This window comes from Balaenoptera ricei, chromosome 6, assembly GCF_028023285.1.
Source record: "Balaenoptera ricei isolate mBalRic1 chromosome 6, mBalRic1.hap2, whole genome shotgun sequence".
Lineage (NCBI taxonomy): Eukaryota > Metazoa > Chordata > Mammalia > Artiodactyla > Balaenopteridae > Balaenoptera > Balaenoptera ricei.
Window position 1 is genome coordinate 38,367,249 of NC_082644.1, and position 26,784 is coordinate 38,394,032.

At 45.7% G+C, this 26,784-nt stretch overlaps 1 protein-coding gene across 2 annotated transcripts in view; it reads left to right on the forward strand.

The window, feature by feature from the left end:
• The first annotated feature begins 644 nt into the window (after positions 1-644).
• GOLM1 (golgi membrane protein 1) overlaps positions 645-26,784 on the forward strand; it is a 57,960-nt gene continuing 31,820 nt past the window's right edge. The window contains exons 1-3 of one of the 2 annotated variants that reach the window (XM_059924500.1): positions 645-922; positions 10,945-11,094; positions 13,329-13,508. In XM_059924500.1, the coding sequence (XP_059780483.1) occupies positions 10,966-11,094; positions 13,329-13,508 (309 nt within the window). In that variant the 5' untranslated portion in view covers positions 645-922; positions 10,945-10,965. The remainder of the gene's footprint in view (positions 923-10,944; positions 11,095-13,328; positions 13,509-26,784) is intronic. The other variant, XM_059924501.1, reaches the window with a different exon arrangement.

The window sequence follows — 26,784 nt, forward strand, 5'->3', positions numbered from 1 at the left end:
AGAATTTTCTAGTATGGTTATCCTAAAGGTCGCTAGTTTTGTGGCATCTTCTCAGGCAGGTACGGCTCAACAGTGCTTCTCAAACTTCCGTGTGCCCGAAGGCCACCTGGGCACTGTTTAAAATTCAAATTCTCAAGCCCCATCCTTAGAAAGTCCTAGAGGATCCCGCTTGCGCAGCGCCCAGGAGTCTTCGTCTTCTGTTGCACGCCGTCCCAGGGTCGCAACCCGACAAATTAGCGCTGAGAGATAACAGCTGTGGGGAGATCAGGACCAACTGAGAAGGGCTGGTGGAAGAAAAAGGACAAATTCGTGAGCACAGATCCCGGGACTACTGTGAAGGAGACGTGAGTATGACCAGGAGTGTGGCGCTGGGTGTGGTCAGCTCTGGGTTCCGGAAAATTCCCTCGGGGAGGGGGCGGGGGTGCTGGGAGGCGTGTCTCCCCGGGCCCCGTCTCCCCGGGCCCCTTCTCTCCGCCGCCGCTTCCCACCTTACGCGCCTCCTCCGAAAGCCTCTGGACCTCTCTGCTCGGCTCTCTGAGCCGCGACCAGAAGGCGCGCCGGGAGCCGCCGTGGGGAGGGGAGGGGCTGGGCTGCTAGCGGCGGGAAGGGGGCGCGACGGGGGCTTCCCGGCTCCAGCCACAGGTCGGCCGCGGGCCAGGGCGCGCGCACCGTGGGGCCGAGCGTCCGGGCGCGGCCACGGCCTCGCCTCCTCGCGCTCGCGAAGCCGCCTCCTCCCCGCGCCGCCGGCGCTGCCCGGGGGCGGGGACTCGCCGCTGCGGAGGCCGGAGACGCGGCAGCGCTGGAGGCTGCGCGGGGCGCGGAGCGGGCGGGAGCGCGAGGCAGGCGGCGGTAGGAGAGCGGCCCGGGCGGCCTGGGAGCCGGGCCTCGCAGCACCGAGCGGCCGCCTGAGCCGCTGCAGGAGGTGAGTGGGCGGCGCGCGTGCTCGGCGCGCCCTCCGGCCGCTCTGGCCGCCTTACCTCTCCTTGTCCCTCCTCGGTCCCGGGCCCGCGCCCAGGGACCCCGCGCCGGGTCCCGGAAACACCCCCCAGGCTTGCGCCCGGGCCTCAGCCTTTTACCGGAGTCGGCTCGGTGCCGGCCCCGCACCTCCCCGCGCCGGAGCCTCCTTCCCGGGGCCGCCCCGACTCGCCGGGTTCCGTCTCCCGGGCTGGGCTCCCCTGCGGAGGCCGGTCTGGGGCGATGCGGGGCCTTTCTTTTTGTTCTTAGGTATGTCACGCGCGTCGGCATCCAAAGTCAAAAGCGAGCATTCTCCAAAGTCGCGCTAGTGCCAGCCGTGCGGGCGTGATTGGCACGCGGGGAGGGCGGGCTGGCCGCGCCGCTCATCTCTTCCCCCTCAGCCCCGCGCGCGCTCGAGCCGCCGCGGTGCCCAAGTTGGCAGCGGTCGCGTACTGGCAGGTGACCGGGAGCTTGACGCCGGGTTCTCGGTCTGCGAGCCGCCAGGGCTCCTCTGAAGCACGTCTCAGGGATGCTCCGGGTTCCCTCCTGTACCTGTATTTCCCACCTTTGGCGGCGTGGAGGGTCCACAGAACTTTTGTTCTGCTGTAAAAATAGTCTCCTGGGTTTTCATACTCTTTATATGTCACACCCTATTTAGTATTTTTAATGATTGTTTTTTGGTAAAACAAAACAGGCAAAATGCCTATTTTGATGAGTGTTCTTTTTAGCGGAATTTAAGAATCATTGTATTCGGCAAGTAATGGTGGTGCTTAAGATATCCCGTTTACAAATTTGCAAAACCAGACTCATGTGGCTTTCACGGTTTTGAGATTTCCTTTGTCTGGTTTGTGGTCTTCAAGGCCCAGTTGCCCTAAATTATGCAAATATTGAGGGACATTCCTAGGAGCAGAGTAAGATGTCCAGTAGCCTGCTTAAATATTTAACAGCTTTAGAGTGACTCTGTTTGACTCATGGCCATGAGATTGACTCAAATTTGGCAGTTTTAGTATTTCTGAATTTTTTGTAACGTGAAACCTGAGAAGTGGAATCTCTTGTTGGTTCTTGTGGGTCTCCTAGGGCATCCCTAGCTCCTACTTGTGTTAGAGAAGATTAAGCCAAGCTCATGCTATCGTGAAGAATAGTTTTACTTTATTTGTAAATAGAAACCAGTAACTTGCTAAGGCGTGCTGTTCTTAGGTCAGAATTCAATTTTTAAGGGGTCAGTGGTGAAAACATTGAGTTCATAGGATGTTTAAAGAAAACAGGTTAACTCTTCAAGACGTATTTTGTTCTCCTGTGAAGATACCACCTTTTTTTTTTTTTGGTTTTTCTCAAAAATGAAAGACCAACGATGAGAGGAAGGAATGCTGGGGGGGGGGTGTCAGATTTTGGGGACGTTGCCATTAGGAGCTAAGGATGCCATCTGCTTTCTAATTGCTGGCCCTAGGTCCAGTTATTGATGGGGGAATGAAAAGATTTTGCATTTATATAGTTTTTTTTGAGGGGTGTGGCTGAAACAGCAGTGAGGATGGTTGACCATGTCAGGCCCAGGGCTACCTTCAGTCCATTTATGTGGCCACCTTCCCCCAGCAGGGAGGGAACTGCTGACTGTACTGAAGATCCTGTGAATGCTGCAAGCTGGCTTTCTGCATCTGAAGCACAAAGGATAGCCAGGCAGAGCCTGGGGAAACTGCCTCTGCCGGGAAGAGTTAGAAGGTGGGGTGTCGCTTCAAGCCAGCTGTGCTGCGTGGGGAACAGGATCCCATCACGGGCAGTTTAGTGAAAGGGAGCTTGAAGGTAGTGTGGTCCCTGAAGACCAGCCCTGCTTCTAAACGGGCCTGGGGTGGCCAGGAGAGGGGGAGGCAGGGACAGGGATGAGAGGCCCTGTGCCTGGGGCTTTAATTCAGTTGTATTATTGTTGTTTTTATTTTTCTTTAGAAAAAACTAAGGTGCCTTAGGAAAAGATTAATTTCTTGTTTAATGACTTGGGAAATGGGAAATAACATCTGTAATTGGGATAAGAAGAAAAAGCACTTTTTTTGGTTTAAAAAAAAAAAATTGGTTAAAATTATTTTCGAAAAATTCACGGAAGTAAAAGGAATGGTCTTGATATGCCCTTGGCGTTCACCTTAACAAAGTGTGAATGGGATTTCACTTGCTCCCCCAAGATGGTCCTAGATTGTGGTTATTTTCTTTTCTAGACTTTTTCAAGTGACTGATGAAATTACATTGAAAGAGAGACTTGGCTTGAAGTTTAAGGATTATTTCCAAAATTCCCAGAGAGCCTACTTTGCTTCACAAAGAAATTTCCCCCATTTTCAGGAAAAAAAATGCATACCTTCTCAGATTTTTACAACATTTTGATCTTATTTTCCTTCAAGGCTGCATTAACAGAACTTCCTCTCACTAAAGTTTTGAAGGTTAATTAGTGCCTGACAGGAAGAATATATATGTAAAAATACCATATAATATGATTATAGTGATATATATTGTAGTTTGCTGTGGTTTCCAAGCTTTTTTGCTCATTCTTGTTAGTAAAAAAAATTTTAACACCTAAAACGAAGACTGTAATATGTCAATTATATCTCAATTAAGGCCAATTTTTAGCACTCCTCTTATGTGTGTTTGTTACTTAATTATAAATTATATACATGTGCTGTCATTGTTTTCTTGTACCTCAAGATTCAGTTTACACTTAGGGATGGATTCACTGTTAATCACAGTGGAGGTAAAACCCTTTTTCATATACTCCTTGAATTTTGAGTATTTTTGGCCTGGTTCTTGTCAGATCTGAGTACATCGTCATTGTTTTTACTTTGTGATGTGGCTCAGGTGAAGCTGACTCAGGGCGGGAAGTGTGTTCCCAGCCTTGGGCTTGTGTTCACCTCTGCTTGCGTTTATTAGTATAGCTTTAATTTGTGCTTTTTGTAGGAATCTTAAAGCTATTCATATCCTCTGTGGGGTTTAGTTTAGTTATAATTTGTCCATCTACCGCATGGTGCGCTTGCCCAAGTCAAAGGAGCGCTTCAGGCACCCCAGAGGGCTGGTGACAGGTGACCCTCGACAGAGGGTCTTCGTGAGGATGCAGTCAGTCAGTTCCTGCTTTTATTAGCACTATTAGTATTTCATGGTAGTATAATTAGTACAGTGTAACATAGTGTAAAATAATTAGTATATACATAATATATTTAACTTGTTATATGTAATATTTATATTACTAAAACATAGTTGCTATTCTACTTTTTGGATAAAAATAAATGTAACTTCTAGGATTTTTTCCCCAGCCAGGTGGAGCATCTTTTACACTTTCTGGGATGCATGCACCCTGCTGGTAGACAGTTGGTTCTCTCACTTTAGCCACGCTCTCAATACCACAGCAGTTCCTTTCAGTTAAGTATTTACTTGGTGGCAAGTAAACGCTCTCATTTAATTTTCACACCAGCCTTAGAAGACAGACCCCAAGGTTATCCCTTTACAAATGAGCCCAGAAGGTTAGGAGGAGAAGAGGAACCGCCCCGTCACCAAGTCAGAAACGGGTCGTCACGCTGCCCTGCATCTCCTCTCAGTTACCTGCCCAGGCTCAGGACAGGGACCTGGGTCTTCTTAGTGTCCCCGGTGGTGAGGTCCAGCACAGAAGGGAGCCTTGGAATGTATTTGAATCAGTTCAGTGTATTTCTCTACTTCATAATACATATATATGTTGTCATTGTTTTGTTTTAGAAGAAGCTGTAAAATACGGTGTTTTAATCTGGGAATGCTACAAATACAGCTTCAAAACTTGCTAATGTTACCATTATACATCTGCCTAACATCTCAATTTTTTATTGTTACTGTTTGGCTTTTGTATTAAAGATACGCTCATTGAGGGAAAAAAAATGGTATAAAGCAAAAAAATGAAAGCTTCATTCCTCTATACATTCTGCTCCCTTACTACAACTTGTATATATCCTTCCTTATAAACATTTGCTATACATTTTCTATGGCGGAAAAATATATTGATTTATTGAGAGTATTTAAAAAATTTTTTCAACAAAAGTAGCATATGATAATTGCTATTTTGTAACTTTTTTCATGTAACAATTTGTATTTTGATCATCCGTTGCTCCATAACAAATCATCTCCAAGCTTAAAACCATCATTTTATTATTGCTCCTGATTCTGTGGGTTGACTGGGCTGCAGTCTTTTGAGGCTCAGTTGGGCTGGAACTTCGAGATGGCTCATTCGCTATTACCAGTTTTTAAAGTATTGCCTTGGTGAATTCTTGGACAGAATTTTAATATACTAATGATTGATTTAGAAAAATTTTTTTAACTATTTCTCTGATTTCAGTGCTGTCAGAACTGGAAGGTCTAGCCCATCAAAATGCTCTCTGTCATTTATATCTGTGGAGCAGATAGATGATTCCTTATCTTTTCTCTGTGTTTTCTGTATCAGTGAGGGAGGTCCTGTAGAAGCCATGTTGCTCTGGAATTAGTGATCACTTCATTCTGATTAAAGAAGAGGTACCTTTATCCACAGGTGAGCAGTGACTTTGAGATGGCCAAAGGGAGACAAGACCCTCGACGGAGAAGTTACTTTAAATGGAGTCCATTTGGGGTTACTCTTTACCTCTTAGGGAGGTAAAAAGAAACCTATTTCTCTAGGGCACACAGTAGTAGATAGGTTTAGGGACAATGTTTGCAACTGCAGATGGGAGGTGTGAGAAAATAGTAGAATAAAACAGAAGGCCAAAGACCAAGAAAGAGCCGGGAGGAAAAAACTCAAACTTAACCTTTAAACAGTAGGGAAATACAAATATTTCTCCAAAGATAAACAACACACCCCCTCCAACATGCCTTTCCTCTTTTTGAAAATAAATGAGTGCAGCCAGAACAAGATTCACTTGTCAGACTTGTCCAGTGAGCTCTGGAGAGGACAGTGGTTCTCAGCCTTGACCTGCATCAGCATCACGTGGAGGGCTTGTAAACACAGACCCCAAGTCGCTTACTTGGTAGGTGTGGGGTGGGCCAGAACATTTACATTTCTAACATTCCCACGTGATGCTGATGCTGCCGGCCCAGGGAACACACTTTGAGAACCACTGAACTACAGCAGGTGTCTCAAGGTACAGCAGACCTTTTCTGTAAAGGGCCAGATGGTATTTTAGGTTCTGCAGGCCCTGTGGGCTGTGTCACAGCTACTCACTTCTTGTAGCCTGACAGCGATAGACAGTACGTAAAGGAATGGGCATCGTTGTATCCCAATAAAACTTCATTTAGGGACACTGAAACTTTAATTTCATATATTTCAGTACTTTTCATGTCATGAAATATTATTATTCTGATTCTTTCACTTAAAAAACTTAAAATCTGAGCTTTCAGGCAGTGTACAGAAGCAGGTGGCTGGCAGGATTCGGCCCTTAGGCTGAAGTTTGCCAACTCCTGAACTAGACTAGGAGGAATTTGGGAACGCCTGCCAACGTGTAGTCTTGGTGTCTGTAGGGAAGGTGGCCCTTCTTCAGAAAATCAAGTGCTGGAAGAAACACAGTGGAATTTGGTTCTCCTCATTCACTTTCACTCATTCACTTCAGTTTTTGGTATTTTCACTGTGTAGCGCTAAACATGCACATTAATTTTTAGTTTTTCTTTTTAAAACATTTTATTGAGTATAATTGACATAACATTAGTTTCAGGCATACAACAAAATGATTCAATATTTGTATATATTGTGAAATGCTCACCACGATGAGTCTAGTTAACATCTGTAACCACATAGTTACGAATTTTTTTTTTTCTTGTGATGAGAACTTTTAAGATCTACTCTCTTAGCAACTTTCAGATATGCAATACAGTATTATTAACTACAGTTACCATGCTGTTGAAGGTTTTTCTTTCTAAACTGTTAGCTTCTAGAATTGGGGAAAATTTGGAGGTTGGGAAAGTGAGAGGAGGAGAATCTGTGCACTTCCTGGTAAGTTTTGAAAGCAATTTAAGGAGAATACAACGGACTTGTCATTTACCCCTAATGGTTTAGAGCAGGAGTTGGGAAAGTTTCCCAAAGGGAAAGATAGTAAATACTTTAACTGTTTCAATCTTCGTAATAACCCTATGAGTAGATCCCCATCTCTACTTTTCAAGTCTGCCTTGTAGCTAGAAAGCAGCTGTGGGCAGGACTTCAAGGGCTGGGCATGGCTGTGTTCAGCAAACCCTTATTTACAAAATGGGCCACCAATGGCCTGTGGGCTTTGGTATGCTGACCCCTTCCTTGGAGACATTCTTGGGACAGAGTAGAATATCTCTAAACCCTCCAAAAAAATGCTGAGTGGGGCATCCTCTGGTCTGTTTGCTTCACTATGGTGACTTCTGAACTCCGTGCAGGGCACCTCCGGCTCTGGCCCTCCGCCATCCCGGTGAAGCCATTTCCTCTGAAAAGGAATAAAGGTGCAGCTCCCCTGCTGTTTGGAGAAGCTGTGTTGTTTCTGCAGTGATGACATTGGTCAAACAAGCCAATCCGATTTGATTGCTCCCATATATTTGCCTATATGATTAAAAACCTCTATGTGAGAATGAGGAAATGAAAAAATTATTTAACTAGGAGGTTCAAGGGGCTCATGCATTTGGCCAGTTGCCCATTTTCTTATGCTTTTTCTTTTTCTGAAAAAAGTAATTAGAGGTCTCTGTTTGCTTATAAAAATTTTTGTCTTACAAGCAAACAATAATTTTAACCAGTAGATTGAATTTTTTAAATTAAGTCAGTAGAAAGAATCTGCAGGTTTTTTTTTTTTCTTATGACTCTTTCAACTTACCAAGAAACTTTTAGTGCAGACACACACCACTTTCTTTCACTCCAGGGAAGCCTGGAATTTCACAGAGTTTGGCTGATTTAGGTTAATCTTTTTCAGTATGTCAGGTGACTAATCAAATATGAGACAAAACACATTCTGAAGCCTAAATTATAACTATTAATCTGTCTGACACAGTCTGTCTCCCACCCACTTCCATCACCCTCCAGTCAACATAAATTCTAAGGTGGAGGAGAGGAAGGCGTTTGAAATGTTTGACAGCCGTAAACTCTGGCTCTGAGCTCCTGCCCTCAGTCTTCATCAGGCTTTGGCATTTAGCACCTGTGTTTGTCCCTTTGTCTTCAGCAGCAGGGTTCCTGCAGTCCTGGAAGTCCGTGGTGAGGCATGTTGCAGGCCCAAAGGCTCACTGTTGGCCCCCCCTTCCTCGTGGTCATCTTCTTACCTGGGCAGCCCTGTGTCCATTGGGAAGTCCAGGGCTCTCCTAACCGTCCCTCTGGGAGGCTGCACACCGTCCAGCTGGCCAAGTGCTGGGTCACAGTGACGGGCTTCTGAGACTGTACGCAACTTCCTGGAACCTCTCTTTTACATAATGTGGTCCTGGTCTGGGATATCTACTGCTGCAGCGGCATCCGGAGTCAGTCCCAGGAGATGGCAGTTACTGCTGCTTCAGTCGACAGCAGAGTCAAGGGAAGAACGCAGATGGCTGGTTCCTATAAAGTAGAACGATTGAGGAAGGAAAACATTCATCACCTTTTTCTTATAAAACAAGAAAAAGACCAGATCTGGAAATGATTTGTTATTCATCTTTCCATCTCTAATAATGATAGTCAGCATTTATCGAGCAGTTGACACTATGTGCCAGTTGTGGTTCTAAGCACTTCTCATATCTTTACTCATTTGTGACTCACTTTAACCCTCTGAGGAAGACGGTGAGGCACAGGTGGGTCCTGTGACTCCGAAGAGGTGGAACCAGGATCCGACTCTGGCCATCAGGTTCCAGAGTTTGTTCTCTCAACACTGCCCTGAGCTTCCTGGTGCTAGCGCAGCACCTGTCCCCTGGTAGTTGCTCATTAAATTTTTTATTGACTGGCTAAAGGAAGGAGAATGTTAAATGATCGTCTGTACACTTCCTTGAAGTGAGAGTTGAGTTATATTGTTTTCAGAGTTATAGTATACCCACCCTGACTTACATCTGCAGGAATAACAAAGGGTCAAGTGAGGGTCCCATCTAAAAGTTTATTTTTAGGGAATTAAGCATATGACAAAGATGGCCTTTCAAAGAACTAAGTAAAAATAGTTTATTCCATAAAGGATTCCCAAGGAACTGGCCAGCCATTACAAAAAAAAAAAAAAAAAAGAAGTTGTTTTCTTTGTATTTCCTTACTCCTTGCGTCAAAAAGGAATTCCAAGTGGATGAAACATTTACATATAAATATGAAACCATAGATACGTTGAGAGGAGATATGGGTAAATGTATATATAAACTTAGAGTAGGAAATGTCTTTCTAAACATAAGCAAAATCTAGAAGCAATAAAGGAAAAGAATGATAAGATTAGGTTATTTTAAAAACACTACCAACCACCAAAAATTATGGGCAAAAAATTTTACAGAGAAAGGAGGAGTGGGCCCAGTTGTTGGTAATTTAAGAAGTGTCCCAGGCGATTCTGATGCTCTCTGAGGGTCAAGAACAGCTGGAATAGAAGGATACAGCCAGTGGAGTGGGAAGAGGAGGAGTCTTAATTTCACACTTCGTGTGATTTTTCTCCCCAATTGTATTTGTGTTCTTATATTTTAAAAAGTTAATAAGAGTAAAAAAAAAAAAAAGTGTGATCAAAATCAAACATGATGAGGCAGTGGAGACATTTTTAGCAGATCTATAAAATTTTCTAGAACTTTAGTATTTCTGAGCATTAGTCTCTGTTAGTACGTACAGTGTTTGCTGATATCAACTGTCAGTTGAATTTAAAACTTTTTTCCCTCTTTTGTCCCGAGAGACTAGAAGCTGGTGAAGAAGCCATCAGCCAGTGGAGGCTGGACTCAGCCCTCAATTCATGGGAATTCTGGGGGTGCTTTGTTTTAGGTGATTCAACTAGATTGCTCATTCAGAGACAGAGGATGTCTCCCAGGGACACACTTAGCTACAGATACCATGGGGGAGAGCCAGCTTTGTCGGCTCTTCTGTGTTCTCACCTGCAGGAACTTCACCTCAAAACTGAGTTCCTGGTAGTCTCCCTTCCCCCTCCTCTCTCACCTCCTTTTCCTCTTCCTCCGTTGCTGGCCACACCTGGCATAAAAGCATATCTGTTCTGAGGGAGACTGTTTATTGTGTGTGCTGCCCTCCCTCTGATAAGGTCCTTTGATTTGGTTCAGCGAAAGCCATTTGGAATAGTCAGCTTCTCTTGTCCTTGCTGACCAGGGCCAGGATCCAGCCAGACCTGGCTTGGGGTTGAAGCCCGTGAGTGAAACATAGCTCCTTTCTTCTCAGCTGTATTTGTGTTTCTTTTAAGAAGCTCCATGCTCCCTGCAGCCCTTGAAGTCTCCTCCTCACTCGGCTGTGCTGCACAGATTTGGCTTCGAAGGGAGAGAACAGTGCTCAAAGGAAGCAGAGCATAAATGCCTATTTCTGCTGCAGGCGGGGCACCTCCGGTCCTGGCTTCACACACCTCTAGAAGGCTTTCCGGCTTTGCTCAGGAAACACTTTAATTGGGTATCTTTGGCAATTCTGTCACAGGGTAAAAAACCCTCCCTGGTTAGGAATCAGATCAAAAAGGCTTCGGGGAATAATGAGAAATGGAGTCTTTCTAGTGTGATGTAGAAGCACTAATATTTGCTATTGCTGCTTCAAGAGGTGATTTCTCAGACTGTACTGGGAGGTAGGAACTATAATTATAGATGAGAAAACTGAAGCGTAAGAGAAATTGTTACCTGCCCGAGGTGTTGAGCCGGTGTGTGATGGGTTTCTAGGACGGTGCTTGCTCCCACAAGCCTGTCCCAGGGATCTGGCCGCACTGCCCAGGGCACACACCACTGGCTCTGGGTGGGCTACTTACACGGTCTTGTCCACCGACAGCTTTGCAATTCAAGGAGAAGACGCCAACCCATGTTTCGGGGCAGGACACCTTCGTGTTGGTTGTGATGACGGTTGTGGCGTGCCTGGGGCATGCTAATACTGCTACTGAGGCCTGTGTATTTGTTTTTATTTGGCAGATTCTCAGCCTGGTCTTTGAGATGATGGGATTGGGAAATGGGCGTCGGAGCATGAAGTCGCCGCCCCTCGTGCTGGCTGCCCTGGTGGCCTGTATCATTGTTCTGGGCTTCAACTACTGGATTGCGAGCTCCCGGAGCGTGGATCTCCAGGTGTTCTGTTTGTGTGGATGTCATAGAGTATTTAAAGCTGCTGGGCGGTGGGGTCCGAGGGGCTTGCTGTTTATCACCACCTAAGGTGTTGCATGCTGTAATGCTCGCTGGGGGCTCTGCATGTCCCCCCACCCAGCCCCGGGCCTGACTCCACGCCAGCTCTGCTCTTGGGTGGGAGAGGACCCCCTTGTGACTTTTAGGATTGCTGCCAGGACATGCCTCTCTGCTTCTCCTGTGAGTTAACAATTTTCAGTCAAGCCTTTTGGGCTGGTTCTGGGAAGACAACTTACGTAAGTAGTAAGTACCCTGCCCACAGCCCGTTCTGGTCCTCCAATCCACACTCAAAATCTAAGAGTGGTGTTGGTAATGTACGTGGAGAACGGGCACGAGAAATATGTTTTTAGAGGTACCAATCTTTATCAGCATCATTTACTGATAATAGTAACTTTATCTTTCCCATTCATCGCTGCCCATCGTGGGTCAGGCAGTGCTGAGCAGTGACAGAGACTCTCATTGACCGCAGTTTAGTCAGCCTCTGAGGAGCCCCCTTTGTGACTAGGCCTCCATCTTGGTCCCCCATCCTGTTTTTGGCCTGCCCAGCCCAGGCTTAGCAAAGAATCCCGCTAACTCATCCCTCCACCCCTGATACCTGAGCAAGTTCCTCATCCCTTACCTTTGATGTCTAGCCCTGGGCCTGCCTTTAGCAAGACTCCTGTGAGGCCAGTTTAGCAAGAATCTCCCCACCCTCTCAGTGCTTTTCCACCCACTGACCCCCTCACTCTGCTCGTTGGCTATAAATCCTCTGCTGTCTTTGCTGTGCTCAGAGTGGAGAACAGTTTCTCTCCTGACTGCAGTAGTCACGACCCCTGTTGCAGTAGCCTTGAATAAAGTTTTCCTTATCATTTTAGCAAGCGTCAGAATAATTTTTCTTTAAGGATATATTGCATACATCACCTTCTTTTGTACACAGACTCTCTCAGGTTGGGATTTTATGTTCCCCATTTCACAGGTGGGCAAACTAAGGCTCGGAGAGGTTAAGGACGAGGGGAGCTGGGATGCCAACCCAGTCTTTCTGACGGCAGAGCTTGAGCTCTTAGCCATGGAAATCCATCCCATAGGGGCGTTTTGTCCTCCTCTCATGCTTACCTCCCACGGTTGTAGTGCTTTCGTCTGAGCTTCCACTGGACCCCTGTTCTCTGGGCAGATGGGGTCTTGGTGTCCAGAGAATTGAATCTGTTTTCAGAGACTGTGTCTTATAAAGAGTGTTAAATGCTCTGTTAGTGAGGAAAAGGAACTAAATATTTGAGCACCAGCTCACGCCCTGTAAAGCATAAGGCATTTTATGTACAGGCAGACCTTGGCGATATCCCGAATTCAGTTCCAGACTGCTGCAATAAAGCCAATAGCGCAATAAAACAAGTCACGTGAGTTTTTGTTTTCCTAGTGCATAAAAAGTTATATTTACACTATATGGTAGTCTGTTAAGTGTTCAATAGTGTTATGTCTAAAAAAAGTACCTACTTAATTTAAAAATACTGCTGGGACTTCCCTGGCGGTCCAGTGGTTAAGACTTCTCGCTTCCAATGCAGGGGTGCGGGTTCGATCCCTGGTCGGGGAACTAAGATCCCCACATGCTTCGAGGCACGGCCAAAAGATAAAAAAATAAAAATACTTTACTGCTAAAAAATGGTAACCATCATCTGAGCCTTCAGGGAGTCATAGTAGTAACTTCAATGATCATGATTGCAGATCATCATAACAAATATAATAATAATGAAAAAATTTGAAATATGGCGAGAATTACCAAAATGTGACACAGAGATGTGAAGTTAACAAATGCTGTTGGAAAAATGATGCTGACAGACTTACTCCACGCAGGGTTGCCACAAACCGTCAATTCCTAAAAAACACAGTATCTGTGAAGCTCAATAAAATGAGGTGTGTGTGTACCTGCCTCATTCAGGCCTCCCAAATCCCTGTGAGGGGTGTGGTGGTGTTTCCACGGAGACACGCGGTGGAGACACAGATGCTCAGAGAAGTGAATTCCACCATTTCTCTAGAATAACCTGTGGGAGCATCTACACCGCTGACCTAAAAGATTGAGCCCTGGGAACACACCGTGTGTGACCACACTTGATGCTGGCTGGGGCCCCAGCGTGGTCTTGCTGAGGGAGCGCGGGCGGTCTGGTCTGGACATGGCTTGACACGGTCCTTACACTGCGATGTCCTTGCAGACGCGCATCGTGGAGCTGGAAGGCAGGGTCCGCAGGGCGGCAGCGGAGCGAGGGGCCGTGGAGATGAAAAAGAACGAGTTCCAGGGGGAGCTGGAAAAGCAGCGGGAACAGCTGGACAAAATTCAGTCCAGCCACAACTTTCAGATGGAGAGCGTCAACAAGTTATACCAGGATGAAAAGGCAAGACCTGCTTGGTTTTCCTCTTAATTCTGTTCTAAGTACCATTTATACGCTGTCGAATTCTCCTCAGTGGGAGGATAAGCCGCTGTGTGTGTATGTAATGTAGTTACGTGGAATGAGCCTCTTGATCAAGCTCTGGGTGTCTCCTCATATCGCCGTTAGGCCCTGGGTGGGTTTGTTGGAAAAACTTTTGCAGTGCTGATAAATGGGAGAAATGCAAAAGAACTGTCTTAGCGGCACGTTTGTCCTCCTGTTACCTTTTTTCCTTACTTTCTACAAGTATGCATTAAGTACCTACTCTGTGCCAGGCCTGTGCCGGATGCTTGTATCTCACAGAGGAATAGCATTTGTGCCCTTGAGCATCTCACAGTGAGAGGAGATGTAGACCTCCTCATATATACTAACAAAGAAGGTAGGGGACCCAAGAGTGCTGGTTTTTAAATTTAAAGAATACCAGATCCTGCACAGATTAAAAAAGGGGCTTCCCATTAGTGAGCGTATCTAAGCTTTACGTGTCTTGCTTTTTCTGGTTTTCTTGGGACTGTGTGACTCTACTTTCCTGTTTGTTAAATTGTATAATGGTGTGAGTTACTAATATCTTCCTTTCTAAAGTGCATCAAACTCATGACTATTTCCTCGCAAGATTTGACTATTTCCTACTAAAACCAAGTCCACATTCAAGATAATGGATCTCAGGATATGACCTCCTTCCAATAAATCAAGCATTTCACAGAGAGAGGCACACGGATTAGTAAGAGCCAAATCTGTGTAGAGTGCTACTAGTTACCAGATCATGAATCATTTCTAGATAGGGCCTCAGACTTTTCCTGTGTAACTGGTTTAAAAGGTGAGAAATACTTTTTTCTTATTTGCGGAGTACTTTCTCATAGTCACAAATGTGTATTTCTCCTTTGGGAATTGTTCCAGTTTTAATGCTGTTATAGGAAAGTGCTCCCTATAACTTTATAATAAAGTGCTTTCCTATAGGAAAGTTCTCCCTTTTTCTCATGTGTGGGTGACACTATCTGTGCTCCTGAAATCCCCTTTAACTGAATAGAATGGGACCTTGCCATTTCTCACAGTGTGTACACATGCTTAACCTCCTGAAGCACGCTTTGGGAGGTGGCAGAGTTTATTCTCAAGGGATAGAGTTGGCAGAAACTCCATCTGGGATTTGCAGGATGTGCCGAGAAGGTCTCTGGCACCCTGGCCCTCTGCCCAGTTAGGAAGGAGGCCTGTGATAGGACCTGGGGAGTGTTGGGCTGGGAAAGGGGACCCAGCAGAGACCAGCAGCCTTGCCCCATTGGGCCTGGGCCGAACAGGGCAAGGTGGGAAGGACCGTACGTGCTGAGGTCTGGGACCAGCCAGAGCAAGGTTTTCCCATCTACAGGGAGGGAAGAAAAAGGAGGAAGTTTTGTGTACCTGTCTGCCTGCCTCTCCACCCCTGTGTGTATGTGTGTCATTACCTGAAAATTTGACTCTTTTTTCTGTAGGAAGAATTGTCTTTTATTGATACTCTGAGTCTCTGGCCTTCTACGTTTTGTTTTTAACTTTTTTTTTTTGAAATGGTAGTGATAGAAGATAGAAGGGCTGTTCGTGTCTGCATGTGGTGTTTGCTTATTGCTTTTAACTGTCCTTGTTTTCTTAACTTCATCAGTCTCCCAAATGCCTCTGAAATTTTACTGGCTCATGAAATCCAAAATTCTGGGAATGACTAATCTCTCTTTTCATACTCCTCCAAGCTCCTGGATATTTTTGTGCATTGCACAGAGTGTGGGTGCCCGTTTGGGGTGGGGAGAAGGAAAAGCGATTGCAGGGTAATTTCTGCTCATGGGACCTTCTGCCTTGGCCTTGGTACGCTGAGGGGCTCCAGAGTCCTGTAAAACAGGTTGCAGACAGCCGTGCTTCCCGTATTGTATGGGCAGAGTCCTCAGAGACTGCGCTGCACGGAACCGTTTGTTCTAGCGAATTCATAGTAACACAGTCAATGAAGCTTCACCACAGGCAAGCCCTAGATATAGAAATGCTGGTTTATTGAGTGTGAGCTTTTGTGGGGATAAGACTTCAGACTTGGAATTCTTTGAAATGTGATTGACTGACTGTTTCCTAAAAACATCTGCCTCTATAGGAGGAAATGAGAGGGAACATCTCCCAGCCAGAAACCAGGTGACTGTTACACCTCGGTTCTGAATGCTTCAGTTTTACGGCTTCTTTTTAAAAAAGGGGACATAATGCGGGATCTTAGCACTCCTGCCCCACCCCCAAGTTCAAGAACTGTTTGAGCATCCAAGGGGAGGGAGGCTCTTGCAGTCACAGCAAACATCTAACAGTGGATATTGAAAGTCAAGGAGCCCCAGTACAGAAGGTAAAGTACACATTGGAGAGAGAGTCATATAGCCGCTGGGAAAGGGTGAGAGTCCTTTCATTTGGAGTTGTAAGCTTTTAGGAGATGTGATATAAAGGTCTTTTCATTTTGGGAGTGGGGGCTCGTTTCTTAGCTCCAGGAGGATTTTTGCCGTAGCTTGGGGTGGCGGTGAATGGCATGGGGCTTCCGGCCAGGCAGCCCTGGGTTCGAATTCTTGTTTTCCTTAACTGCATGATTTCAGGGAGGTCAGTTAAGTTCTCTGGACCTGTTTTCTCAGCCGCCAAGTGGAAATAACGACAGAATCCCTTTTGCAGGGTGGCTGCAATGATTCGGTGTAATATTTATGAAGGGTTTATCACAGTGCCTGACATGGAGCAGGAGCCCGAAACGCGGTAGCTAGTATTATGGCAACTAGTTGTCGTGGTAGTAACGGTGATAGCGTAGGGGTAGAGGTAGTAGTAAACCACAGCGTCTGGAGTGATAATATTATTATTATTATTTTTTGGTGTGGACTCTTCTTTTTTCTTCTAAATTAAAACCATGAGACCAGATGGTCCTGGCTTTCAGAAGAGATGAAGGAGGGGCTGGAGTGTCTGTTAGAGCCAAGCGCGAACAGCACAGTTGAGCCGTGGAAAGAGCACCAACAACGGCTGTCACACCAGCGACCAGAGCGCATGTTTTTCAAATCTCTGCCAAGCCAGGGTTACGTTCAGCATTACACAGGGATTGTCTCCTGTCTTCCTCTCAGCAGCCTCATGAAGTTGGTGCTCATTGTACAGGGAGGGATCTGAGGTCCAAAGGGAGTTCGTAACTGTCACCTAGGATGTGACCTAGACCCTGGATGGCCGCCAGCGGGGCCTCCATCTCTGCCCCTGGCCTCCTTCTGCTCTGTGCAGACCCCGCTTCTCTGGGCCGCAGGGGGCCTCTCCAGAGCTCTCTATCACCTAAATCACGCAGGGGGCCTGGGTGTGGCCACAGAAGAAACCAGGTTGGCCTGAGTTGGTAGCTGTTAAAGCCGGGCGATGGGATCACTTTTCTGTCTCCTTGCTTCGAAAGACTACTGTATTCCTGCTAGCTCTCCTTTGTCCCCAGTTCCAAATTCTGAGGCAAAAAATACCTGATTGTTTCAATCTGTCTGGGAAGTCCTCAGAGAAGTTGGGCTGGTCCGTCACCCCAGTACATGACTCTGTGTTATCTATTTCTTTTAATCTTAGGAAGTTAGCACTCGTGCTTTGAATTGCAATGAGGCTCTTTTTCAGAATTTTAAAGACCCTGCTGGTGGACTGATAGTGATTCTCAGCTGTGGGAGGAGCCGGCTTGCTGGCATGTATGGGTGCAAACCTCACGTGACCTAGGGAGTTCCAGCCTCGGCCAGCATCCTCACCTCAGGCTGGCATTGCTACTCTGCATGGGTATAAAAGTCCCCAAGTGGGGGGCTGGGTAGAAGCTTGAAAGCCGAACCTATCAGGGACAGTGTGGTAATGAAATTCATGCTTTGTTCGGGTCAACACTGTCTAACAGAATTCCCTGTGACGGTGGAAATGTTCCTTTTTTTGTTCTGTGGTACGGTAGCCGCTGGCCCCGTGTAGCTGTTGAATACCTAAAATGTGGCTAGTGGGACTAAGGAACTGAATTTTGAGTTTTCTTTAATTTTAACTAATTTAAAATTAAATAGCCAGATATTGGACAGCACAGGTTTGGACAGTAGAGACAGACCAAAAGCAAAAATAAACAAATGAGGATGTCTCAAACTGAAAAAGCTTTTGCACAGCAAAGGAAATTATCAACAAGACCAAAGGCTGCCAGATGAATGGGAAAAGATATTTGCAAACTATGTATCTGATAGGTGTTAGTATCTAAAATATGCAGAGAACTCATACAACTCAACATCAGAAAAACAAAGAACCCGATTAAAAAATGGGCAGAGGATCTGAATAGACTTTTTTTTTCAAGGAAGGCATACAGATGGCCAACAGGCACATGAAAAGGTGCTCAACATCACTAATCATCAGGGAAATGGAAATCAAAACCACAGTGAAATATCACCTCACACCTGTCAAAATGGCTATTATCAGTAAGACAACAAATAACAAGTGTTGGCGAGGATGTGGAGAAAAGGGAACCCTCCTGCGCTGTTGGTGGGAATGTAAATTGGTGCAGCCACTATGGAGAACAGTATGGAGGTTCCTCAAAAAAATTAAAAATAGAACTACCATATGACCCAGCAGTTCCACTCCTGGGTGTTTATCCTAAGAAAACAAAAACACTGATTTAAAAAGATATATGCACCCCTGTGTTCATTGCAGCATTATTCACAATAGCCAAGATATGGAAGCAACCTAAGTGCTCATCAGTAGATGAATGGATAATGAAGATGTGGTGTATACATACAGTGGAATACTATTCGGCCATCAAAAAGAATGAAGTCTTGCCATTTGCAAAAACTTGGATGGACCTAGAGAGTATTATGCTAAGTGAAATAAGACAGAGAAAGACAAATACTGTATGATTTCTCTTATATGTGGAATCTAAAAAACAAAACAAATGAACAAACAACAAAACAGAAACAGACTTATAGATACAAAGAACAAACAGATGGTTGGTTACCAGAGGGGAGAGGGGAGGTGGATGGGGGGAGGAAAGAAATAGATAAGGGAGATGAAGAGGTGCAGACTTCTAGTTGCAAAATAAATGAGTCACAGGCATTAAGTATAGGGAATATGGTGAATAACTGTGTAATATCTTTGTATGATGGCAGATGGTAGCTAGACTTACTGTGGTGATCATTTTGAAATGTATAGAGATATTGAGTCACTGTGTTGTGTAACAGGAACTTACATAGTGTTGTAGGTCAAGTATACCTCAAAAACAAACAAAATAATAGAAAAAGAGATTAGATTTGTGATTACCAGAGGCGGGGCCGGAGGTGGGGGGAGGCAGAATTGGATGAAGGCGGTCAAAAGGTACAAACTTCCAGTTACAAGGTAAATAAGTACTAGGGTGTAAGGTACACCATGATAAATATAATTCACACTGCTGTATGTTATGTATGAAAGTTGTTAAGAGGGTAAATCCTAAAGAGTTCTCATCACAAGGAAGAAAAATTTTTTTGTTTCTTTAATTTTATATCTGTGAGACGATGTTCACGAAACTTATTTGATAATCATTTCATGATGTATATAAGTCAGATTATTATGCTCTGCACCTTAAACTTACACAGTGCTGTATGCCAATTATATCTCAATAAAACTGAAAGGAAAAAATTAAATAGCCAAATAGTAGACAGCACAGGTTTGGATCATAGAGACAAAACTCGTGTAAAACCCCTGATTTTTGGCCTCTGAGTTAACAGTCATGTTCCGTGGAGGAGCAGTTGGGCCAAGGCTGGGTCTCCTTTGCTTCTTTGGTGCCTTTTCGTTTTCTCTGTAGGGCTCAGAATTGGGCGATGGAAGATGAGGTCACCTCATCGGGTGGCTGTGCTCCCCATCAAAGCCTCTGTTGCTTGCCAGAGTTCAGTGGTGAAGAATCAGCAGTTCAGCTTATGAAATTGGCTGGTGTTTATGCCTCACCTTGGGGATTTGAACTTACTGGTTACAGAAGTTGTTTCAGAGCAATCGCTCTTCACCTGGGTGCCCGGGAGCCATCACCTGGGAGCTTACCCAAGAGATACAGAGTTTTAAAATACACTAGGTCAGGAATTCCCTGGCAGTCCAGTGTTTAGGACTCTGTGCTTCCACTGTGGGGGGGCATGGGTTCGATCCCTGGTCGGGGCACTAGGATCCCACAAGCCGTGTGGTTTGGCCAAAATAAATAAATAAATAAATAAGTGAAATAAAATAAAGAATCAATATATATACTGATAAATAAAATACACTAGGTCAGAATCTCTGAATGTTGGGCCTCAGAAGTATAGAATTTTGAAAAAATTGTATGCACTTGCAGTGTGTGCACAGGCACAAGATCATCATGGTGCAGATAGCTAATCCAGAGAGACTGCTGATGGAGATGGGACGTTTCATGGTATTAATACTTTTAAAAATAAAATTGTGTTCTCAGGTTTTTATTTTCATTTTTTTTGACCCTTCCTCAATGAAATGATTTTAAAAGTAGAGGGCATTATAAATAGATATAATTCTTTAAAAAGAAATTGGCAGTACTGTTACAAAGCAGTTGATTTTTTTCCCTAAGATTTATTTTTCATCTTTACCGACGTTTACTGGAATCTTTGGAAGTTTTTAGATGTGCCAGGCTGCAGATGTACTGCTCACTGCTGTTCCCCTGAGAGCGCCATCCACCCAGATGTGGGACATAGGTGTGTCTCAGGGTCGTCAGTACCGAGACCAACTTGCTCAGACTCCCCTTCAGATGTCACCGAGAATGGGTAGCAAGTGGGAAACATCACGTGAACTTCTCAACAGCTGCGCTACAGTGATGTCATGAGACCTAGAACAGTTTCATTATGAAATAGCCGGATGTGCAGAAAGGTCAGAAGAATAGTAAGTTAATATCTCTGTGCTCCTCACTCAGGAATTATTTAAAACAAAAACAAAGTTGTGGTCCCCTGTGTCTTCCCTGTCAGTTCCTTCCCTCTTTCCCTCCTGCTCAAAGCCACTACTGTGAATTTTAATGATTGTAGTTTCCATTTCTGAACTTTTACTACATGCGTCTAAAGCAATGCAGTTTTTTTTTTTTTTTTTGGGAGTTCTTACTGTATGTTTGGTTGCTCTAACACTCTTAACTTGCTTTTTACAGTGAACGTTGTTTTTGAGGTCTCTGTTGGTATATAGATCTAGTTTATTCATTCTCACTGCTGTGCCCTATTTCTTTGCATAAATATAGCACAGTTTACCCACCCCTGCTATGGGACCGTAAGTTGTTTCTAGGGTCTGGCTGTTGCAGAGAATGAGCTGCTCCCTCAGCACCTGTGAGTTTCAACAAGCTTGCAGTATTTTTCTGACTATAGTTTGGGACCCATTAATGAGCCGTGAATAATAATTTATTAGGTTATGACCCACATTGGAAACATTTAAAAGATTAGAGTACTGTTATATCATTTTGTATTGTTTGGTCAAACCATTGTGTCAGCTTATATATAAAAATATATGTGTGAATGTTTACACTGTATTATAAGAAAATTTGTCATTGTGAGTCATGGTCACAGGAGTTTTAGGGATAAACTTAAAAGTTGAATTGCTGGAACAGAAGTTGTACATATATATTATTACATTTTTATTAGCTCTTTCCACCTTGCTCACCAAATGTGGTCCTGCTGTTGTTGTCTTTTTCTTGCGGCACCTTCCTGGCCTGTTCCTTTTTCACCAGCCACAGCCCATTGGATGCAGGCAGAAGCCTGGCACAGTGAAGTGCACCCATTGCCAGGGCAGCGGCTGATCAGTCAGGTTCTCTGTCTTGATAATTTGAACCAAATCTCACAGACTGACCGCTTGATGGTAAACACTTCAAATGAGACTTCAGATGATTCTTGGAGATTGGACTGTCATTTTCATTTTCTTTCTTTTCTGCATTCCTGTCTGTTGCATAAATAGATGTGGTTGAGACCGTTGGCATAAACGCTATTATGCAAGTTAACTGGGTGGAAACTCATTTCCTGAGTTATATATAAGTAGGGATATTCAGCTTTGTTTTAACACAAAAAATGATTGTGTATGAGTCAGGATTAAGTAAATGTCAAAAAGTTGTCTTTTTCTTAATTATCAAAATATTGTTGTTGTAGACAATTTTGAAAATATAAAAAGAAAATCAAAATCACCTGTAATTCCATCACTCAGAGATTAACCACTGGGAACCTTCCACCCCCTTTTAAAAAATACACATTACACTCAAGCTTTTATAAATGATGGTTGCATTCAAGCTTTTATAAATGTAGTGTGCCATGAAGATTGTAGATAAAGTGGGTTCTTTAAATGATAAACGTGTTTGAACACACCTAGTTTTTGCACGTCATTTAAAAAGACCCAGAAACTCTTGGCTTATTCTGCATTGTTATCTTAGGGGTATTGAGGTGACCCTCCCTTAGGTAGGAAGGCAAGGGTATAATTCCAGATAAGAGGATTCTTCATAAATGTTTGCTGAAGGGAACTTTTGTAGACTGCCTTGACATCCAGTTGGCGTAGGGGACCATGTTTTGAATGTGAAGATCTGCGTTTGAGTCAAGTGAACAGGATTATACATATATGTGTTGTCCTGTTATTTATTATTGGATAACAAATTGCCCCCAAACACAGTGGTTTAAAACCATGACAGACATTTATTTTGCTCACAGTCTGCACTTTGGGAGGGCCCAGAGGGAACAACTTGTCTCTACTCCACACTCCACCATCTGGGGTGCCCTTTTTTTTAAAAATATTTATTTATTTATTTGGTTGTGCTGGGTCTTAGTTGCAGCAGGCAGGCTCCTTAGTTGTAGCATGCAATCTCTTAGTTGCGACATGCATGTGGGATCTAGTTCCCTGACCAGGGATCGAACCCGGGCCCCCTGCATTGGGAGCCTGGAGTCTTATCCACTGCGCCACCAGGGAAGTCCCTGGGGTGCTTTGAAGGCTTGGGGCGGAGTTGCCTGAAGGTTCCCTCACTCGTGTGTCTGGCAGTCAGGGACCCTACACGTGGCTTTTCCATGTGGCTGGCGGCTTCCTCGAAGCATGGAGGCTGGGTTCCCAGGGTGATGATACCAACAAAGGGAGAGGGAGCGAGCAATTCAGGAGGAAGCTGTCATCTTTTACAGGAGTTTCCCAGGGCTGCCAGGACAAAAACCACAAACTGGATGGCTTAAAACGAAAAGCTTGATTTTTCATGGTTCTGGAGGCTGCAAGTCCACAGTCAGGGTGTCAGCAGGGCCATGCTCCCTCAAAGGCTCTAGGGGAGGACCCTTCTTGGCTCTTGTAGTAGATTCTGGTGTCTGCTGGCAGTTTCTGACATTCCTTCACCTGCAGGTGCATCACTCCAGTCTCTGCCTCTGTCTTCCCTCTGTGTCTCTGTACCTTCACCTCTTCTCTTTAGTCATGCTGATTCGGGGCCCACCCCCCTGACTTCACTACAACTTACATCTGCACAGACCCTGTTTCTAAATGAGGTTGTTAACAGGATCATTCACAGGTTCTGGGTGGACATGAATTTGGGGCTACCGTATTCAACCCCATATACCTTTCACTGGCTGGGCCTCAAAAGCCTGCAGGGTCACTTCCTGTGCATTAGTTAGAAGCAGGTCACTAAGGCCAGACCAGATGAAAGGGGCGGGAATTAGACTCCATCTTGGGGAGCAGTGTCAAGAACTTGAGGGGATATTTTTAAACCACCGCATTTGTGTGGGTACAAATAATCCTCACATAGGCACCCAGTGAAATACTATTTTCTTTGTACCGGCGTATAGGTGTATACCTATAAAACAGGTTTTTAAGGGTCCTCAGTGGAAACAGAGCCCCAGGTTGTAGTTAGTTTTGGCAAAAGCTAATGGAGAGTCTCTTGTACAGGTCTACTTCGACTCCTGAGGATGGCACAGAGTGGTTGACTTCATTCTTTTACTCTTGGCAGAATGCCAGTTAATGTTTGTGGGTCTGAAGACTGACCAAGATCTTGGGTAGCCTCCTGACTAGTTGCTGCCCTATAGCCACGTGGTGGCCCTAAAGGCATTTGAGGGACTGATTACCTGATATTTGAGATGGTCGGGGGAGAAGTCTGGGAGACCCTGAATTACTAAGTAGCACTTTGTCCAGGGAAGGCTGAACGTCCTGCTGTTGGTGTTCATTTTCACTTGCCAGAAGTGAGAGTCAGAAATAGCTTGATTTGCCATAGTTTTGTTTGGGACATTCTTTCTAGACTGGTTTCTTGCAGCCATTTGTCTGCTTTGGCATATTGAGACTTCTCACTTATTTGTTAAAATATGTAAATTAACACTGAGTAGTGCAAAGAAAATCGTTTGAGTAACATTTCATTTGTGGTGGAAATACGGTTCCCGTGCCGTTCCTGACCTAAAAGAAGAAAGATGGTAAAGCGGGAGGGTGGAAGAGGGGACGCTGGCGACACGTTAACTGTTTTGTGTCCAGGAAGAGGAAATCTTAAATAGAAGAGGCAGCTGGGAAGGTAGAGGGAGGACGGGCCCCCATTCCACTTGCCTCGGCCCCCTGCTGTCACTCACCTGTGTGACCTGCGCCCCCATTGAGGTGGCCTATCAGCTGCCGGTTTGTCCTCTCTTGCATGGTGATGTGGGGCACGAAGGGGCTCTGGAAAGCATTATTTGAGGTGAGTGGCGGGAAAATATCCTACGTTTCTGGGGCTTTCCTGTTGTGAGTGACGGGTAGTGGGGGGGGGGTGTGTTGGGGCCAGGAGAACCCCAGGTGTGTGCCTCCTGGCTCCTGTGCAGTGTTTGGACCTGGGCTGGGGCTGCTTCCCTCGGTCGCGGCAGCGCTGGTTTCTATGAGTGACTTCCTCTGTAAGATTCTGCCTCTTGAAAAGGAAACGACGAGCATTAAGAAGTCTGGCCATTTGTCCTGCTTTAGAGTTCCCAGAATGCTTTCACACATGTCATTTCTCAACGTGCCAGCCTGGGAGACAGGCACTGTCACCTCTGAGATGGAAGCGAGGACTGACCCCCTGAGAGGTAACCCGGCTCGGGGGCCTGCAGAGTGGCTGGCGGGGGCAGGGCTGGGCCTGGGCTGCTGGTTCTTTCCATCCCTTTGGCCTCACCACCCTGAATTTTCAAACAGCAGGACACAGTTCTGAGTGTTCCAGTTTCTTCTTTCTGGGCCAGCCTTTCTTCCGTAGCTGGGAACAGTGATGATTTTCTTCCAGACAGTGGGTTTTCTTAGGGAATCAGAGTGGGCTTGTGCAGATAAAAGTAGTTTTTTTGATTTTTATCACCTTTTACCACTGTGGTTGACTGAAGAATCAAGGGTTCTAAAATAGCTTTTCTGTTTTTATTGCTGTTAATTCTCCATGTCCATTTCTATCCATCTGTTCAGTATTTATTCTGCCAGGTGCTGGCCTTGAACCCTGTGGTGGACCAGGCCGGGCCCTTTGTCTGTGCACTTCCCGTCGAATGCAGCAGAAAGACGAGTTTATAGGTCTATCGGGGTCGATTTTTAAGCAGAAAGGAGTTAGTACAGGGAAGCAGGTGACTATAGAAAGGTGGGAGGGTCTGGAGGAGCAGCCCCGGGCCAGGGACGGCTCCTGGGGCACCAGGCAGGACTGGCCCCGAAGGCGCGCTCCCTGTGCCCGACCTAGAGCTGGACGGGAGGCGGTTGCTGCACCTCTAGCTCAGAGCCAGGGTCCCCATGCCTTGCTGCATTCCACACCTCCAGCCCCCTCACCCTGTTCAGCGTTCCAGTCGCAAGTCAATACCTCTGATCTGAATCTAAATCCTGCTGGGAACGAATCTGAAGAACGTGCATTAGCCTTTGCCATTCAGGAGGGCACAGTAAGTAAGAGCTGTGTGCCTCAGACACCTAGTGCATCTTCCACCAGGCAGGTGGAGCGGGGTGTCTGCACGTTGTGTGAGTCACTGTGTGAGGAGAGCCGTCTCACGTGTCACCTGGAAGCGACAGGTGAATGTTTCCCTCCCGGGGTGCGGGGACAGCACCTGGTGACTGGGTGTAGAGAGAGTGGGGTTGGACGCAGAGTAGAGGGGGGTGCAGGGGTCCTAAGAAGAGGGTCTTTTGTAAGTCACTAGGGGGTTTGGACTTGAGTTCGAGGACGGGGGACCCATCACAGGGTTCAAGCTGTAGATGAAGGCTGTCAGATCAGATCTGGGGGCTTAAAAGGCAGGCCCGGGCCCCTGGGGAGCGGGGCAGAGAGGAGGCAGACCACTCAGGCAGCTCTTGAAATATCTGAATCAAACATGTTGCTGAGCTGAATTGAGGTAGGAGTGGAATGAATTCTGTAAAGTGAGCATATTTGAGAGACGGCCAGGAGGAAGAGTGGAAAGGCCTGGGTGGCAGGTGGGATGGGTTGAGGTGAGGGACAGGTCTGTATAGAGGCAGAACGGGGAAGCAGGTGAAAGCAATCCACCAAAAATCTGTTTCCTGAGAAAAAGTGTTTCAGAAGACTCTCAGTCTTTTCAGGTTGTAAATACTATAGTTTGCTGCTTGAATGTAGCCTTCAAAGACAGCTTTGTGATTAAACTCAAGTAACTTACCCCCCAACATTAAAAAGAAAAAAGAGTGTTTGTTAGGAGAAACAGCAAAACACATTTTCTGTGCTGTCCCTGCTTTGCAGGGAACGCACCTGGGGTCTGTTGTGGTTGATGCTGGACGTCAGGAGAAGCTAAGGGAGAAGCTTACTTGATTCAAGACCCAATTAGATGTCACAGTACGTCCTGGGTTAACTCCATGGGGAGGGCGGTATCTTGCCTTCCCGTCTGTGAATTGCCCCTGACCGTCTGGGTTGAGCAGGCGGGAGTGTGTTTTCTGTGCTCTGCTCTCCTGTGTCCACAGGAAGGGAAACAAGCCCTGCAAAGGTGCTCGCTCTCCGCTCGGCTTCTTCCTGCAGGAAAGAGCCTTTCCGTCAGCATCTCCTTGCTCCTCGGGAGCGAGGGGCGCCCCCGGGTGGCTTTTGTCTGGTTCTCCCCTCCTCACAGTTCCCCGACCCTCTCTTCTTCTAACCCAGCACTGCAGGACAGGCGTTTGATGTGAAATACAAAAAGGGAATTTGACCTAGCCGTCTTTTCATGTATTTCCCTTTGGTGTTGATGAGTGAGATCTGCGGTTTCGTGTTTAAAACAGTGTGGGATGTGTTAGGAGCGCTGGCTGCGGCCCTGGATCCGTACACTTAGTTCAGTTTTCTCCTTAGTCCCCAAGTGTCTGTGTACACCCTGTTTGCGGAAAGTCAGAACTTCCCAAATTGTGGCCTCTCCCACAGGGGAGGGCGAGTTGTTGGGATTCCCATTTGGGAACAGGAAAA